Consider the following 16,290-nt stretch of genomic DNA (forward strand, 5'->3'; position numbering starts at 1 on the left):
GTTCTTACAGAGGCAGAAGAGAGACGACGTTGACGATGTACAGACAAGAGGGTGTTTAAGGCGAGGAGAATGATGCTTTTTTTCCACAGCTCGAGCACTTACTGCAACTATTGAACTCCTTGGAAGCGGTGACTGGTTACCATAGTGACCGCGTCCTGTTGGGCGGAGCTGCGCTTCCGACCAGAGTCACGGCCACCACGCCTCCGCTAGAAACGTGTTCACGTCAAAGCAATACTTCCGGCGGAAGAAGAAGCAGTTCGGAGTTTTGCCCATCGCTTGTAAGCTGGCGGTCCCCAAACCTCCATGAAGTTTGGTAAGTTTGATTTCAAGTGAAGCCAGGGGAAGGTCCTCGCGATAGAGTTTCCTGTAAACAGTGGATTCCCAAGTCCCAGTCCTGAGGAGTTCTGACTGTCTACTTAAGTTCACCGCTGTGGCAGAAGTTGCCTGGCTTCAGGGGGGCTCCTGGCGGAGTCTCGGTATGTAGCCTGGAGACTCCAGACAGTATGCTTGAGTGTATAGTTTCGGGGTCTCTTTGCGAGGACTGCAGTAAAAGGGACTCTTGTCGCTACCTCCTGAATGACTGGCTATTTCTCATTTTCAGTGTAATTTGGAAGAAAAGTGAACTGAAAAACTTAAGAGGGAAAGCTCCCAAATTCATCTTATTTATTTATATTTAGTCTTTTGCTTTGCTTTAAAAAATAATTCGTTTTGTAAACTTTTATTAAGCTCCTTTAGTGTATTCATTGAATGCTTACTGTGTGTCGCGTTTACCCTAAGACAAGCAGAAATATCTTCTTAGAGGGTCATCCCTCACTCGGCTTCATTATCAAATTCTATACAACAGCAATAGAATTGATGTTGTATGTTCATTAACTTAAATCTAAGCCTGTAAAGTAAACATCTAACAGGTTTTCCACACTTGCCTGTAGTCTTATATATGAAATTCTTGGGGCATTTTAAACAAAGTTATGTTCTTCAGCAGGTTTGCACTATAGCCATGATTTACTCAAATATCTAAATATTAAAGAAGTTAGGAAAGCAGTACTTTATTATTTCTTAGGTACACGCACACTGTAATGAATTTAACTAATTGTCATTGGTATTTTTATTCAGCCAATCTAAGAAGGCCCACCTCTGGTTCAATGAGTGATGGCATTTGAGCAGACACCAAAAAAGGATTGGTACAGCATTTTGGGGGCAAACCCATCTGCAAGTATATCAGACCTAAAACAAAATTATCAAAAACTCATATTGATGGTAAGTCTGTTCTTTCAGATTTTAAATTATGTGGTGGAGAAGGGTGGGGGGATCAGTTTCTTTTTTATGTGACCAGAAATTTGTTTCCATAAAATGAATACATGAAATTCACTGTATTAATTTGGTTGACAAAGTTTCAATCATATCTTAACAGAAGAAAAGTTGCTTTGAGATGGCATAGTAGTTTGGTGCAGGAGATGTGAGTCATGCTGATTGAGTTGGAATTCTGATTCCACCACTAACTGAGATCTTGGACACATTACTTTCCCCTGTATGTGCCTCTGTGTGATATATTGAAATAATCCATGTAAAATGCTTAGAAGTGTGTCATGTAATAAGCAGCATTAGCATCCAGGAAGTCACTAGCTACATGTGGCTAATGAGAACTTAAAATATAGCTTAGTCCAATTCAGATATGCTGTAAATATAAAATACAAATTGTATTTCAAAGACTTAGTACAAAAAGAATATAAAGTAATCTGAAAATTTTTTGTTGATTGAATATTGGAATGGCAGTATTTTGGATGTATTGGCTATTTTGCATATTCTGTACATAATATGTGAAAATATATTTGCCTATATAAAGAAATATATTATCGAAATTGATTTCATTTTTTCACTTTTTAAAAAGCTTTTATTTATTTTTAGAGAGAGGGGAAAGGAGGGAGAAAGAGAGGGAGAGAAACATCAGTGTGTGGTTGCCTCTTACCTGCCCCCTTCTGGGGACCTGGCCCACAACCCACGCATGTATCCTGACTGACTGGGAATCGAGCCTGTGATGCTTTGGTTTGCAGGCCCACACTCAGTCCACTGAGCCACACCAGCCAGAGCTCTTTTTACTTTTTTAACATTACATATGTAGCTTGCATTTATAGTTTGCATTATATTTGCAAACTGTATTTGCAAGCTGTTGTATAGTGTCAATTATGCCTGTTTCTTCCCTGACTACATTCTTTTGTGAAATGAGTTGTAGTATTTTTAAATATATAGTATCTTTCTGAACTTGTATTAATCTTTTCACACCTAATTGTTTGTTTCTTAAGCCAATGTGAGTAATTCTGTAATGGTCTCTGTTAAGCTCAGTTTCAGAAGAAGATAGAAGGCCATTACTTACTATGGCATCAGTTGCTTCTCTAGTTTCTATCAAATAGATCTATGGGGTTGTTTTATAACTAGTGTTTATTCCGAGAAACAGTAGGTATTTCGCTATCAGGAATGTATTCCTATCCCTGCTTTAGGTAATGTTAAACTAAATTATGGGGGGTGTGTGTGTGTGTGTGTGTGTGTGTGTTAGAGTTTTTAAGATATCTCCAAGTAAAATTAAGTAGACTTAATGGAAAAATTTATTAGTACTAAATCATCTTTGAACCTTAGCTACCTGGTACATGAGACTGGCATAGACTGGGTCCAGATCAGGCAGGGCCTTGTGGGCCATATGGGCCTTTAATTTGGCCGTTTGCACATAATAGGACAGCATCTATTCACCATCAGAGTGAATGAACTTTTGTAAATACCTGATAGCAGTGTACCAATGCATTCTAGTTGCTCTACATCTCACCAACATTTGATGCTATTCATCTCTTACATTTCAGCTGTTGGGGGTTTCTCAGTTTTGCCACCATTGGCATTTTGGGTATGATAATTCTTTGTCATGTGGGACTGTCCTGTGTATTATAGGATGTTCAGCAGCATCCTAAATGCCAATTAGCAACTAAAACTGTCTTCTGGGAGTCAAAATTGCCAACTCCTCTATCTTACTGAGAACCACTGTACAATATTCTATTTGTAGTGATATCTGGTGGTTTTCTTTTGTATTTCTCTGATGACTAATGATGTTAGAACTTTTTAATGTGATTCTTAGCCTTCGTATACCTTTCTTTTGAGGAGTGTCTTTAAAAATATATGTATAATGTATATTCTTGATATGGTGTATATTTTCTCTCTGTCTGTGGTTTGCCAGCCCCTTTTCTTAATTACATATTTTGAAGAGCAGGAATGTTTTGTTTTGATGAAGTACAATTTATCAAATGTTTGTTTTATGGTTAGTGCTTTCTGTGTCTTCTCTAAAAAGGTCATGAAAGTATTCTATGTTTTCTTCTAGAAGCTATAGAGTTTGATTTTACCTTTAGACCTATGTATACTTTTTGCGAATGGTGTGAAATGGGGGTAGTGTTTTTGTTTTTCTCTCAATAAGTATATCCATTTGTTCATCGCTTATTGAAAAGATTTTACCCTTTTTATTAGATTGTCTTGACAATGTGGGTTTATTTCTGGACTGGATTCTGGTTAATTTATTTGTCTATCCTTTTCCTACTCTGACTTGATTACTGTAGGTTTATAGTCAGTTTCAAAGTCAGATACAGTTAGGGTCTCTAATTTTATCCTTTTTGAGTTTATTTTGGTTATTTTAGTTTCCTTGCATGTCTATAGAAATTTAGAATCAGCTGTTAATTTCTGTTTTTAAAAATCCTGCTTGAACTTTTATTTTGGCAGAATGGACATCTTAACAATAGTGAGTCTTCTAATCCATGAATGTACTGTAGCTCTCTACTAGTTAAGCCATCTTTAATTTCTCTTAGAAATACTTCAAGCCCTGGCTGGCGTAGCTCAGTGGATTGAGCGTGGGCTGGGAACCAAAGTGTCGCAGGTTCGATTCCCAGCCAGGGTACATGCCTGGGTTGCAGGCCATAACCCCCAGCAACCGCACATTGATGTTTCTCTCTCTCTCTCTCTCTATCTCCCTCTCTTCCCTCTCTAAAAATAAGTAAATAAAATCTTTAAAAAAAATACTTCAGAACTTTTAGTGTGGTAGGTACATCTTTCTTTGGATTTATTTCTAGTTTTTTGATGTTTTTGGTTCCACTGTAAATGATATTTTTAAAAGTATTTTCTAGTTGTTGATAGATAGTATATAGAGCTATAGTTTATTTTTATAGACTGATCTTATCTCTCATAGTCTTCGTAAATTTGCTTTTGTAGTTGTCTCATAGCTGTTTTTGTAGATTCATTAGAATTTTTTACTAACGCTATTATGCCATTTGCAAATAGCGACCTTTAATTCTTTCTATTCTATATGCCTTTTATTTGTTTGTTTTCTTGCCTTAACGCACTATATATGTGCTTCTGTTACAGTGTTCGGTTGAAATGGCGAGAGCAAATACCCTTGCCTTTTTCCTAATTTTAGGAAGGAAATTTTTTCAATATTTTACTATTACATATAAAATTAACTGTATGTTTTTAAGATGACCCTTTACCAAGTTGGGGAAATTTCTCCTATTCCTAGTCTGCTAGGAGTATTAGCATGAATGGGTATTGAACTTTGTTAGTTGTTTTTTTTTTACATTAATTGAAGCTTGCATATATTAATTTCCTCCTTTAATTTGTGAGTTCCGTTGATTTTTCTTAGTGTTAAGTCTATTTTGCTTTTCTAGGATAAACAAATCTCACTTGTTTGTGAGGTATTATGCTTTTTATATATTGCAAGATTCTGGTTGCTGTTATTTTGTTAAGGATTGTTATGTCTAGCTTCATGATGTATATTGGTGTAATTTTCTATTTTTGAATGTCCGTGCCTAAGTTTAGTGTCACAGTTATGCTGGTCCTGCAAAATAATTGGGGAGTGATTCCATTTTCTTTCTTTCCTGAAAGAGTTGTATGAGATTGCCTTTATTTTTTATTTAAATGTTTAATAGAATTTACTAGGGAAGTCATCTAGGCCTGATGTTTCCTTTCTGGGAAATCCTATAATTATTAATGCAATTCTTTTCAGAAGCTATAGGGCTATTCAAATTTTCTGTTTCCTGTTGTAGTTTTCAAGAATCTGTCCATTCCTTTATGGAGTCAAATTCATTGCTATAATGCCCATACTATCTTCTTCTTATTCTTTAATTACTGTGAAGCATGTAGTTATGTTTTCTCTATCATTCTTTACATTGGCAATTTATGGTTTTGATTTCCCCCCCTCCCCGGTTCAGTCTTGCTAGAGGTTTATCCCTTTCATTAATCTTCCAGAAACCAGCTTCTACTTTGTTGGGGGTTTTTGTATTGTTTGTCCATTTTTCTTCACTTGATTTCTGCTTTATAATTTTATTATATCCTCTCTTCTACTTATTTGCTTTTCTTTTTCATCTTATTAATATAGAAACATACATTATTGCTTGTATACCTGTCTTCTTTCCTTACATAGCCATTTAAAGCTGTCAATTTCTCTCTAAGCCAGAAGCACTGTTTTAGCTGCATCCTACAAATTTTGATGTGTATTTTTATCATTTAGTTTAAAGTGTTTTAAAATTCCTCCTGTAATAGTTTTCTTAGTTTTCTCCTAGTAACCTGTGGGTTACCAGGGAATATATTATTTAACTTCTAAATGTTGGAAAACATTCAGATCTTTTGACTACAGATTTCTAATTTAATTCTATTGTGGTTAGAGAATGTACTTGGTATGATTTCATTCCTTTGGAATTTGTTAAAACTTTTTTTATGGCCCAGCATATGGCCTATCTTGGTGAATGTTCTCAATCACATGAAAAATGGGTACTCTGCTATTGTTGAATACAGTGTTCTGTAAATATCTGTTAGGTTACATTGATATGTTGTTCAGAAATTCTGTACTCTTGTTGATTTTTTTGTCTATTTATTTGATCAAGTTATGATTGTGGATTTTCCTATTTTTTTCTTTAATTCTGTTAATTTTTGTTTTATGATTTTGGGATATTTTTATTAGGTGTCTTCATGAATTTGAATCTTCGATCATTATAAAATTCCCCTCTCTGTTTCTCATTGCACTCTTTTTGAAGTCTGCTTTGATATTAATATAGCTACACCAGCTTTCATGTACTGGGTTTGTATGATTTATCATTTGCCATTCTTTCAGTCTGTCTCTTTTATATTTAAAGTGTGTTTTCTTATTTATAGTGACTAGTTGGATTTAAAAAATTCCAATCTGTCAATCTCTGCCTTTTTGGGGGGGGTGTTTAGTCCATTTACATCCACTCTGTCCCCTCCCCACCCCCACCCCCCCAGCTTGAGCCATAATTGATACATAACATTGCAGAAGTTCAAGTGTACAACGTGATGACTGATATACATATATTTTGCAAAATGATTACCACAGTAGGGTTCATTAACACATGTATCACCTCACAGTTACTGGTGTGTGTGTGTGTGTGTGTGTGTGTGTGTGTACACCTTTGAAGATTTTCTCTCATAGCAACTTTCAGGTGCTCAGTACAACATTGGTAACTCGTCACTGTGCTGTACACTACATCTCCAGAACTTCCTTTTCTTATGACTGGAAGTTCGTGCTCTGACCAGCATCTCATCTCCTCTACCCCATAGTTCATTTACACTCTATGTAATTATTGACAATGTTTGGGTTTAAATCTATAATCTTTTTGCTTTTAGATTTGTCCTATTTGCTCTGTGACTCTATTTTGCCTTTCTTATCATCTTTTGGGTAACTCAAGTATTTTTTCAAGAATCAGCTATTCTATTTCTTCTGTCAAGTTTTTAGTTATATTCAGTGTACCATTTTCAGTTGGTCCTCTGATCCTCTACCATACTCATCATAATTATTTTGAAGTTCCCGTCTGATTCTATATCCGGGGTCTAGTTCTATATCCTTTCGTGACAGTGGGTCACATTTTCTTGCCTGTTTGCATGGGTTATTTTTCATTGAATGCCAAAAATTGTTTGTAAATCCAGCGTAGAGACTGAGGTAAATCACCTCCCTGTCCCAGGACCAGGCACACCCCTTTTGTAAGGCAGCTGTGTGGCAAGCTAAGTCAGTCCTGTCTTCCCTTGAGCTATCTTTGTTTTTTCTCATTTTGTTATCGAGGCTCTTTCCATATAGATGATCCTTTGTTGTCTGTTCATACGTAAGAATGAAATGTTACGAGCTTATTTGGAGGTTCCCTTGCATGACTAGGGAGAGGGCTTTCATTAGGTAGGGTCTGTCATTTTATTGGGTGACCCCAAATGGACAGCAGAGGGGAACAGCAGTTTCTGAGAAGGGAATTCTCAGATTGCCTGCCTGGGAAGCTGGGAAGTTGGACCATTCCTCTTTCTGTGTCATCTTTTTCCTTTGGTTTTCAGTGCAAAGTTGCATCCCACCTCTCAGCCTGATGTTCCTGTATCCAGAGTCTTCTCTGGGCTCTCTCTCCACACAGTAAACTTCTGGTTTCTGCTCTGGGAGGAGAGAGTGGATGTGTGGCTTTATGGTGAGGAGTAGAGCTGGAGTTTGAATTATTTCCTTTCATGCCTCCACCCGTCTTTCTGCTGTTTAGTCATGCCCCTCAACTCAACTTTCAAAGGTACTTAAAGCCTCAGTTTCTCAGTTTTTCTGGCCTCTGCCTTAATGAGCTCACTTCTTGTTGTCTCTCGCTTCTGGCTTAGGTTTCCATTTTCTGAGGCAAACTGAATTGGTTACCATTTATCAATCCATTTTCTATCTCAAATTTTGATGTTTCTCATCTACTTTTTCTATTCTCTCCTATTACATTTGTTCTTATGCATTTATGCCCTTGCCTTTAAAAAATTATTCTTTTGATATTATTTTAGTGAAGTTTTGGCAGGGAACAGGGATACTAGTGCGTATCAGTTTGCTATTTATCGACAGTAGAATTCCTGAACTCTTCTCATTTCCCTTTAGGGGCTGGATACCCTTCCTTGGCCATAGGCCTTTGCATTTGCTGCTTTCTCTCCCTGGTGCCCCTTCCCCTGCCTCACCTGATGAACTCTTAGTGATTGTTTCAGAATTATCTTAGTTTGTAAGCCCCTTCCTCCCCTGATCCCTGCCGTGTTCCCCTTCCTCGTGGGTACCCTTCCCCAGTAGAAGTGTGTTTAGTGTTATTTCTGTAGGACAGGATAGCTGGCAGGTAAGGAGAATGAGAGTAGCTAGAGTGTGATAAGAGGTTTGTTCTGCTTTTCCTTTTAGAAGATAAAGAGAGACTTGAGCATGTTTAAATTTTTTTTATAAAGATTTTATTTATTTATTTTTAGAGAGGGAAGAGAGGGAGGACAGAGAGAGAGAGAGAGAGAGACATCAATGTGCGGTTGCTGGGGGCCGTGGCCTGCAACCTAGGCATGTGCCCTGACTGGGAATCAAACCTGCGACACTTTGGTTCGCAGCCCACGCTCAATCCACTGAGCTATGCCAGCCAGGGCTAGCATGTTTAAATTTTATGAAAAGTAGCCAAGAGAGAGCTTGGGATTGAAGTTACAGGGCAAAGAGAGAGTCCTGACAGGCAGAAGCGGGTGGGATCTGAAGCAGAGGTAGTCAGGAAAGAGAACTGAGGGACCTGTCTCTGCTGTTACAGGGAGGACGGACAAAAGGATGAGTGCAAGAGCTGGCTCAGGAGTTCTCATTTGGTGGCATTTTTCTCTGTGAAAAAGAAAACAGAAAAGAAGACAGAGTTATCAGTTGAGAGAAGGTGAGGGAGGAGGTAGAACAACAAATTGCAGGAGAGAATTTCAACAAGTGTTACCTGCTAAGGCTCCCTAGAGGCAGCTATGTGTACATATAGGAGCAAGAAGTCTCGGCTAACAACTAATTGTGCAGAAGGCAACCGGAGCTATAAAGAGCCACCCTAACAATCAGCCTAACATCTTGGCCTCTTCTTTTTTGCCGGGGTTGCAGTGTCTTTGGTCCCTGTATTACAGCTTAGCACAATCATTTATATTAATGATTATGGCCAGGGGTTAAATTACATTCAGCATATTACATTTAAGAAGGTAAGGAAGCATGCAGTAGTAAGTACATAATGAGTAGCATGTGTATTATACATTATAGTTTGTTCTTCACAGTTTACAAGTGCTTTCACATCTTACCTAGTTGTATCCTCTCAGTTGTATCCAAGTCTTGTAAGGCAGGTAACATTATCCCCATGTTTGCAGTTGAGAAAACCAAGGCTTAGTTACAGTTAAATGGCTTGTTCTAAAACACACAATTAGTAAGGGGTAAAATCCAGGCTTGATCACACACATCCAGCGCCCTAGACTTTCTCACATTATGTCAGACTTCTCACAATTGCCATCCAAGAGGGCTTATTGTTGTTTAAAGGCATAATTTTCAGTTTTCTGGATTGCCGTGGAATACATCGTTCACATACGGTTAATGAAGTACTGTATTAAAGGTCAGACATAATTATTACTCTCTGTTTTAATTTTGAAGGAGTCTAGATTACACTTGGCTTATGGAGTGAAACTTTCTTTATTCTTTTTTGTGTAAGTTTAGAGTTTCTAGTAGAGTTGTAAAGCAGAAAATTACAAGGGAAAAACCATGCTATTTATTAGATTTTTTTAAAAAACATACTTATAGTTTATATTCTTGCTTTCCAGTTTGAATTACTATATTTTTTCTGTCTGACTTTCAACAATGTCTCAAAACAGGTGGAGAATAAAATTACATTTGACAAATACCATTCTGTATCTAATTTTGTAAAAAGGCACATTTATTTTGCGTACTTCTCTAAGTTCAGAAGACTTTGAATTTAACACCTCCTACATAATTAGTTGTTGGGATAAAATATTGCTAAATCGTAGGCTGCTGAGTTTACAGTACATGTTGACTTAGTAAATACTGTTTCCTTATTTCAGTTTTTGTAAATGCAGTGCTTATTCAAGGTCCCGATTCTGAAAAAATTCTTACTGACTGAGGTGGTTCAGAATATTTATATGTACGCTTTAAAGACATATGTGAATGTAAAGTGCAGAATTAGCCTGAAAGACATGGCACATACAATTGTCTGTTGCCTAAAAACTTACTACATGAAAATAAAGATAATTGACTTAGCATTTCCTAGCAGCATTTTATTAATAGGGGTTTTACTTATTAATAAAAGTGTATTGCTCATCTTTTCTCTTTATGAGTCAATTTTTTAAATTTTTTATTTTTCTACTAATAAAAATTGAATAGTAATCTACTATTTTGAAATGATCTAAGGTCAAGAATGATTATGTTATTCTTATTTCTTGAAGTTGTGTGTATAAAAATTTCTATTTACTGAGAATAAAGTTCCCCCCCAAAGCTTTGCCAAATTGAAAATTGGGGGTCTTTTCCATCGATGCTGGTAACATTACAGGATACCCTTCAACTGGAAAGGAATGGCTGTGTTGGAAAGTGATCCGCTGCTGTTACGATGTGTCCCATAATCTTAAAGGAGACCCATGTAATTTGAGGCAGGGGTGTGCAGGATGCTCTAATTCTTAAAGCTGGTAGGCTAAACGATGCCACTTAGCACTTATGTGGGCATTCAGAGGTTCTGTTTTGATTACAAGTGCTTATATATAGATTAGGACTAAGCTAGTTATGTAATACATTTTAGCATTCTGAAAAAGAAAGTAGAAAGGATACTAAATAGTTAGAGGAAGATTACTACACAGGAGAGAGGGGGGCTAAGAACAATTCCTATATTTCCGTTTGACTATATTACAAATCGAAGTTATCTTGATTATGGGAAAGTTACTTGCTCATTGAGGATTTTGTGGAAAAATCTGGGAGTGTTAGAAGTAAAAGTCCAAAGAGTATAACCTGTCGTGTAATGAGCAGTGTAATTTTTGTTGGTGTGGTAAACTGCATAGCTGTCATCTGGATGTCATGCAGAATGCAAGATATTCAATAATAAATTACTGAGGTATTTCATGGAGATGCTATTATAAACTGTTATTTTACATGATAAAAGGGGTAGGAATCAGATTTTAAGTGAACACTGAAGTAATAATTTATGCTAATGTATAGCACTGTGGTCCAGCACCCTTCTAATCACTTTATGTGTATTTACTCATTTAACCCTGTGAAGTGAGATACCATTATTATCCCTAACACACAGATCAGGAAGCTGAGGCCCAGAAATTAAGTTGTACACTGGTTAGGGACAAGAAATTATAATACACTCTACATACATTTTGAAAACTGGGTAATAAAAAGGAGGAGTTGCCTTCTCAATGTTTTTTTTCTTTCTTTCTTCCTGGCTGCATGCATGCAGCAATAATAGACTTTACTGTTTAAGGAAAGGTAGTGCTTACGTTAAAGGTGCAGAATGGTGAAGGGTTAAAAAATGTGGGTTCTCAGTAAATGAATGGATCAAAAAACTATGGTACATTTACACAATGGAATTCTATGCAGCAGAAAGAAAGAAGGAACTCCTACCTTTTGCAACAGCATGGATGGAACTGGAAAGCATTATGCTAAGTGAAATAAGTCAGGCAGTGAAAGACAAATACCATATGATCTCACCTTTAACAGGAACCTAAACAACAAAACAAATGAACAAGCAAAATATAACCAAAGACACTGAAATAGAGGACAAGCTAACAGTGACCAGAGGGGAGAGGAGAGGGAATTTCAGGAGAAAAGGGGAAGGGTTTACAGGAACAAGTATAAAGGACACATAGACAAAAACTAGGGTGGGGGGTGGAAATGGGAGGGAGGTGGGGGAGGGCTGGGGGGGGTGGGCTGGAATGGGAGTAAAAGACAGAAAACTGTTCTTGAACAACAATTAAAATAAAACAAACAAACAAACAAAAATGTGGGTTCTAGAGGTAGCTTCCTGGGTTTGAAGCTAACTTTGCTGTATGTTTGTTCTGTGGCTCTGTGGCTCTGAGCCTGCTCCATAACTTCAGGCCATTTTCATTATTTGAAAAATAGATGTAAAGCCCTGGCTGGCGTAGGTCAGTGGATTGAGCGCCAGGCTACGAACCAGTGTCACAGGTTCGATTCCCAGTCAGGGTACATGCCTGGGTTGCAGGCCATGACCCCCAGCAACCACACATTGATGTTTTTCTCTCTCTCTCTTTCTCCCCCCCTTCCCTCTCTAAAAATAAATAATAAAATCTTAAAAAAAAGAAAAATAGATATAAAACATCACTTATTCATAACAAGTATTTATTGAATACCTACTATGTGCCAGCCCTATTCTATGCATCAGGTAACTATTTCATAGGGTCATTTTAAAGATGTAAGTGAGTTATGCTTATAAAGCATTTAAAACAATGGAAAAATAATATTAGATGGTATACAGGTGAACACTTTTATGTGAATAGTTAGATATTTACTATAAAGTATTATGTATGTATATCGCAACAGATACAGTTTTAGGATAAGGCTAAATAATAAAATGAGGTAATTTAACATCTAGTTACCCAAAAAAAGTAAATAGGAGTATTAATACAATGAGCATATAGTTTAAATCTTGAGGATGGCATAGGGATAATTGAAGTTCAGGAATCTTTAGTTTGTACTACAGAACCAAGAGTCACATTCAGACAGAGCAGTCCTTAGCATTTTTTCTTCTTTAACCCTGAAAAATATTAAAGAAGCAGACACAGCTCTGCTCTCGGGAAGGATGCATTGCTGTGCTTTGAGATGAGCACAGTTTTAAATTTTCCTCCATTTGTAGACAGCAGGAGGCGCTGTCTTACGTGGTGGGGCAGCGGCATCAAGCGCTGCACTGTTTTGTCCCGAAGAGATGTGATGGTGCTGTGTGTATGTTTTCTGAGAGAAGGCAGGGCACTGTGTCATGCCTCAGAAAAAAAGATTTTAACAAATGAAATAAATAAAAGATTGAGTACAGAGAGTTTTAAGCCCTGGAGGTACTGTTATCAGTCATGTAATACTGCTCTATTTGAAAAACACATTATTCTAAAAAAAGAGTCAGTCTCAGGGGCATTTAGCTCAGTTAGGTCATTGCCTCAATGCATCATGTTTTTGCTCTTTGTTACTCCTTTCCTGGAGACTGCGGAGGTCTGTGGAGTTTACGTTCCTATGTTGAGTATCTCCATACTTGTCCTGTTACTGAGGACTTGAACGGTTGCATTAGTATTGGGAGTACAACGGAAGAGGGAGATGAGAGATGATACAGAGGTGGATTCACTGGTGGGTTGAATATGTTGGGAAATGGGGAGTTGAAAATGAATTGAAATATTGAGCTGAAGGTATAAGAGGCAGGTTATATTCTTAACTAAGATGAGGAACAGAGAAGGAAGAAGTTTTCTGGGGAAAGATGTTTGGTTCATTAAAGAGTAGGCGGAGTGTGAAGTGTCTGTGGAAGGGATATGGGAAGGTGGGACTGCAGCTAGAACTTGGGAGAGGTCGGGGCTAAAAGCCATACATAGGGCATTGCCTCCCTAAGATTACCTGGGGGTCGAGGAGGTGGGGACATGGGCAGAACCTTGGGGAATGGCTCTTCTCTAAGGAACTGAAAAGAAATGGCCAGAGGCTAATAGGAGTCTAACCAAGAGAGGCAGGTGTTTCTAAAGTCAAGGAAAAGAGATGGTGTGGCCAACAATTGCAAATACTGTTACAGGGACCAAGGAAGCTGCTGAGTAAAATAGAGTCCATTGGATTTAGTTACTGAAAACAGTTACAAGCTTAAGCAACAGAGAAATTAGACAGAATTAGTAGGTTTTCATATAGGACTTGCAGCCCTTGGAGTCTGATTTGATCAACAGCCGAATGTCTTAAAAACTGAAAATTGGGTGAATTAGCTCCTTTGTTTAGAAGAATACATAAGCCTACTCAGCGTATTATTAGTAGTAGAAATGAGTGAAAGTTATACCAGAAACTTGGTGGGAGGTGTAAAAGAGGGCCCTGTGGCATTGTGAATGGAACTCTGGGTTCTCACCATAACTTATTATTAACTTATTATCATGACATACTTCCACCAGTTCTCAAGGAATATGAAGATAAGATATTTAAGAAGTTTTATGTGGAATCTGAAAAAAAAAGAAACTCGCAGAAACAGACAGTAGATTGGTGGTTGCCAGAGGAAGGTGTGTGTGTGTTGGGGAGGCAGAGCTGGTGAAGGTGGTCAAAGGCACAAACTTAGAGTTACAAGATGAGTGGGTTCTGGGGGTGCAATGTACAGCTCGGCGGTAGTCAGCAGCACTGTAGCAGGGGTGTCCAACCTTCTGGCGTCTCTTGGGCCACACTTCAAATACATTGTGACACGTGATCACAAAAAATACTCATAATATTTTAAGTAAATTTACAGTTTTGTGTTGGGCCACATTCATAGCCATCCTGAGCCACATACAGCCCGAGGGATGCAGGTTGGACACCCCCCGTTAACTTAAAAGTCACTAATAGAGTAGATCATAAAAGTCCTTACCATACATACACAGACAAAAAGGGTAGCTGTGAAGTAATGGATGTGTTAACTAATCATGTGATAATCATTATATATATGTGTGTATATATATAAATCATTTACACCTTAAACTTACATAGTTTACGTGTCTATTATATCTCAATAGAGCTGGGAGAAAAAGATGTTTTATCTTTACCCTTCTCATTTCTTCCAAGATTGTGCTGGGCCAGCTGTGGTTTATCTTGTCACAAACTCCCTATGTCTGAGTTTCATCTGTAAAAAAAGACAGGTCTAGAATTTGTTTCTACTATTTTTTCCCTTATTTAAATATCATCTGGTTGACTCTCAAGTCTAAAATTTATTTTCTAGTTTACCATACTGAAAGTAACTTTCTTTTGATGGATGTAGGATTGTTTGGTTGACTCAATGTACGCATTCCAGACAGAGCAAGTAGTGTTAATTGGGACTGCTGTGGCACTCTCTCCAGTTTGCTGTGTGTTTAAGATAAAAAACAATTCCTTTCACAGCCTTGCCTAAAATTCTACCACTGACAGTCCTTACAGTTTATATAGTCTGGGTATAAATGCTTCACAGTTTGCTTTTACAGAAAGTGAAAGAAAGAAATCTCAAAATAACTTTCTATAATTATTATGATCTGACTTGTCTAAGCTGATAGAAAATCCATGAAGGGGTGATTTAGGGCATTGTTAGATTTATCTCACAGTCTGGCTTAAAAGAAGCAGAATTTCAGAGCCTCCAACTAAAAGAATTATAGAATGGTGGTACATAAAGGAAGGTTTATTGCATAAGACTGTTAGATCAGGTAATGAAATTACCAAGCACAGACAGGTGGAACAAAGATGGACACTAAATATTCAAAATCAAATAATATGGTGAAGTCATAGACCAGAAATCATTTTTAAAACTTGTCGATGGTGACAGGAGATGATTTGACTTTGGGTGGTGGGCACACAGTGCAATACACAGATCATGTATCATAGAAATATATGTTTGAAACCTGTATAATCTTATTAGCCAGTGTTACCCCAATAAATTTAGTAAAGAAAATAAAAAGTTAAAAATAATAAAATATAAAAACTTGTACAAAATAATAAAGCTAAATAATTGAAATAGGAAAAATGAATGTTTCCTTTTAAAATATGTTTACAGTATTTAGAGTTTGCTTACTACTCGGTGTACATTATTTTCAGTATGCCAAGATACAAACAAAACAAAACAAAACAAAAAGACATTTTGTCCAGTGCTTCCCAAAGGAATTAATATCACATTTTTCTTAAAGTGTTGGAATTCACTAGACTATAATTGTTCCACTTTTTTCTTTTACCCATATAAAATAGCTAGAACTTTATTATGTTCCTTAGGATATGTTTCTTTTAGGTATTTTTTAAAAAATTAACCTTATTGAAGTATAATTTATATACAATAAAATGTACTTGACTTAGTCATTTTGATGAGTTTGATTGACTGTACCTGTGTAACCACCACAGTTCCCAGGTCTGTGCTCTGCCTTCTTCCCTAGGCACCCGTGGATCTGCTCTGACTGTCACTATGAATTTCTTTAGCCATTGTTTTAAGCTCTAAATATTTCTTGGTATTTTATGTGGCCTTTTTTGTTTGTTTGTTTGTTTTTAATTTTATTTTAATGTGGCCTTTAATGAATTAGTTATGATGTTTAAAGAGAGATGAGTTTACCCCTTTACCTATTCCCAAAGAGTAAACCTGTGTAGCATATTATATGTATAATATGCTTTCGACTCACAGACGTGAACAACAGCGTGGTGATTGCTGGAGGGAGTATAAGGGGGAAAATATAAGATATTATATATTTAAAAAATAAATTGAAAAAATGTTACATAAGAAGTCTAGTTAAAACATTTTGGGTATAAGTGAATTGCATGGTTTTAACATGACTCAAAAAATAGTAACT

At 36.9% G+C, this 16,290-nt stretch overlaps 1 protein-coding gene across 1 annotated transcript in view; it reads left to right on the forward strand.

The window, feature by feature from the left end:
* The first annotated feature begins 240 nt into the window (after positions 1-240).
* DNAJC24 (DnaJ heat shock protein family (Hsp40) member C24) overlaps positions 241-16,290 on the forward strand; it is a 56,266-nt gene continuing 40,216 nt past the window's right edge. The window contains exons 1-2 of the mRNA XM_045825415.1: positions 241-313; positions 1,114-1,257. Coding sequence (XP_045681371.1) covers positions 1,150-1,257 — 108 coding nt within the window. The 5' untranslated portion in view covers positions 241-313; positions 1,114-1,149. The remainder of the gene's footprint in view (positions 314-1,113; positions 1,258-16,290) is intronic.

The sequence above is a fragment of the Phyllostomus hastatus genome, unplaced genomic scaffold (genome assembly GCF_019186645.2).
Source record: "Phyllostomus hastatus isolate PE091 unplaced genomic scaffold, TTU_PhHast_1.1 phas_scaffold_585, whole genome shotgun sequence".
Taxonomy (NCBI): Eukaryota; Metazoa; Chordata; class Mammalia; order Chiroptera; family Phyllostomidae; genus Phyllostomus; species Phyllostomus hastatus.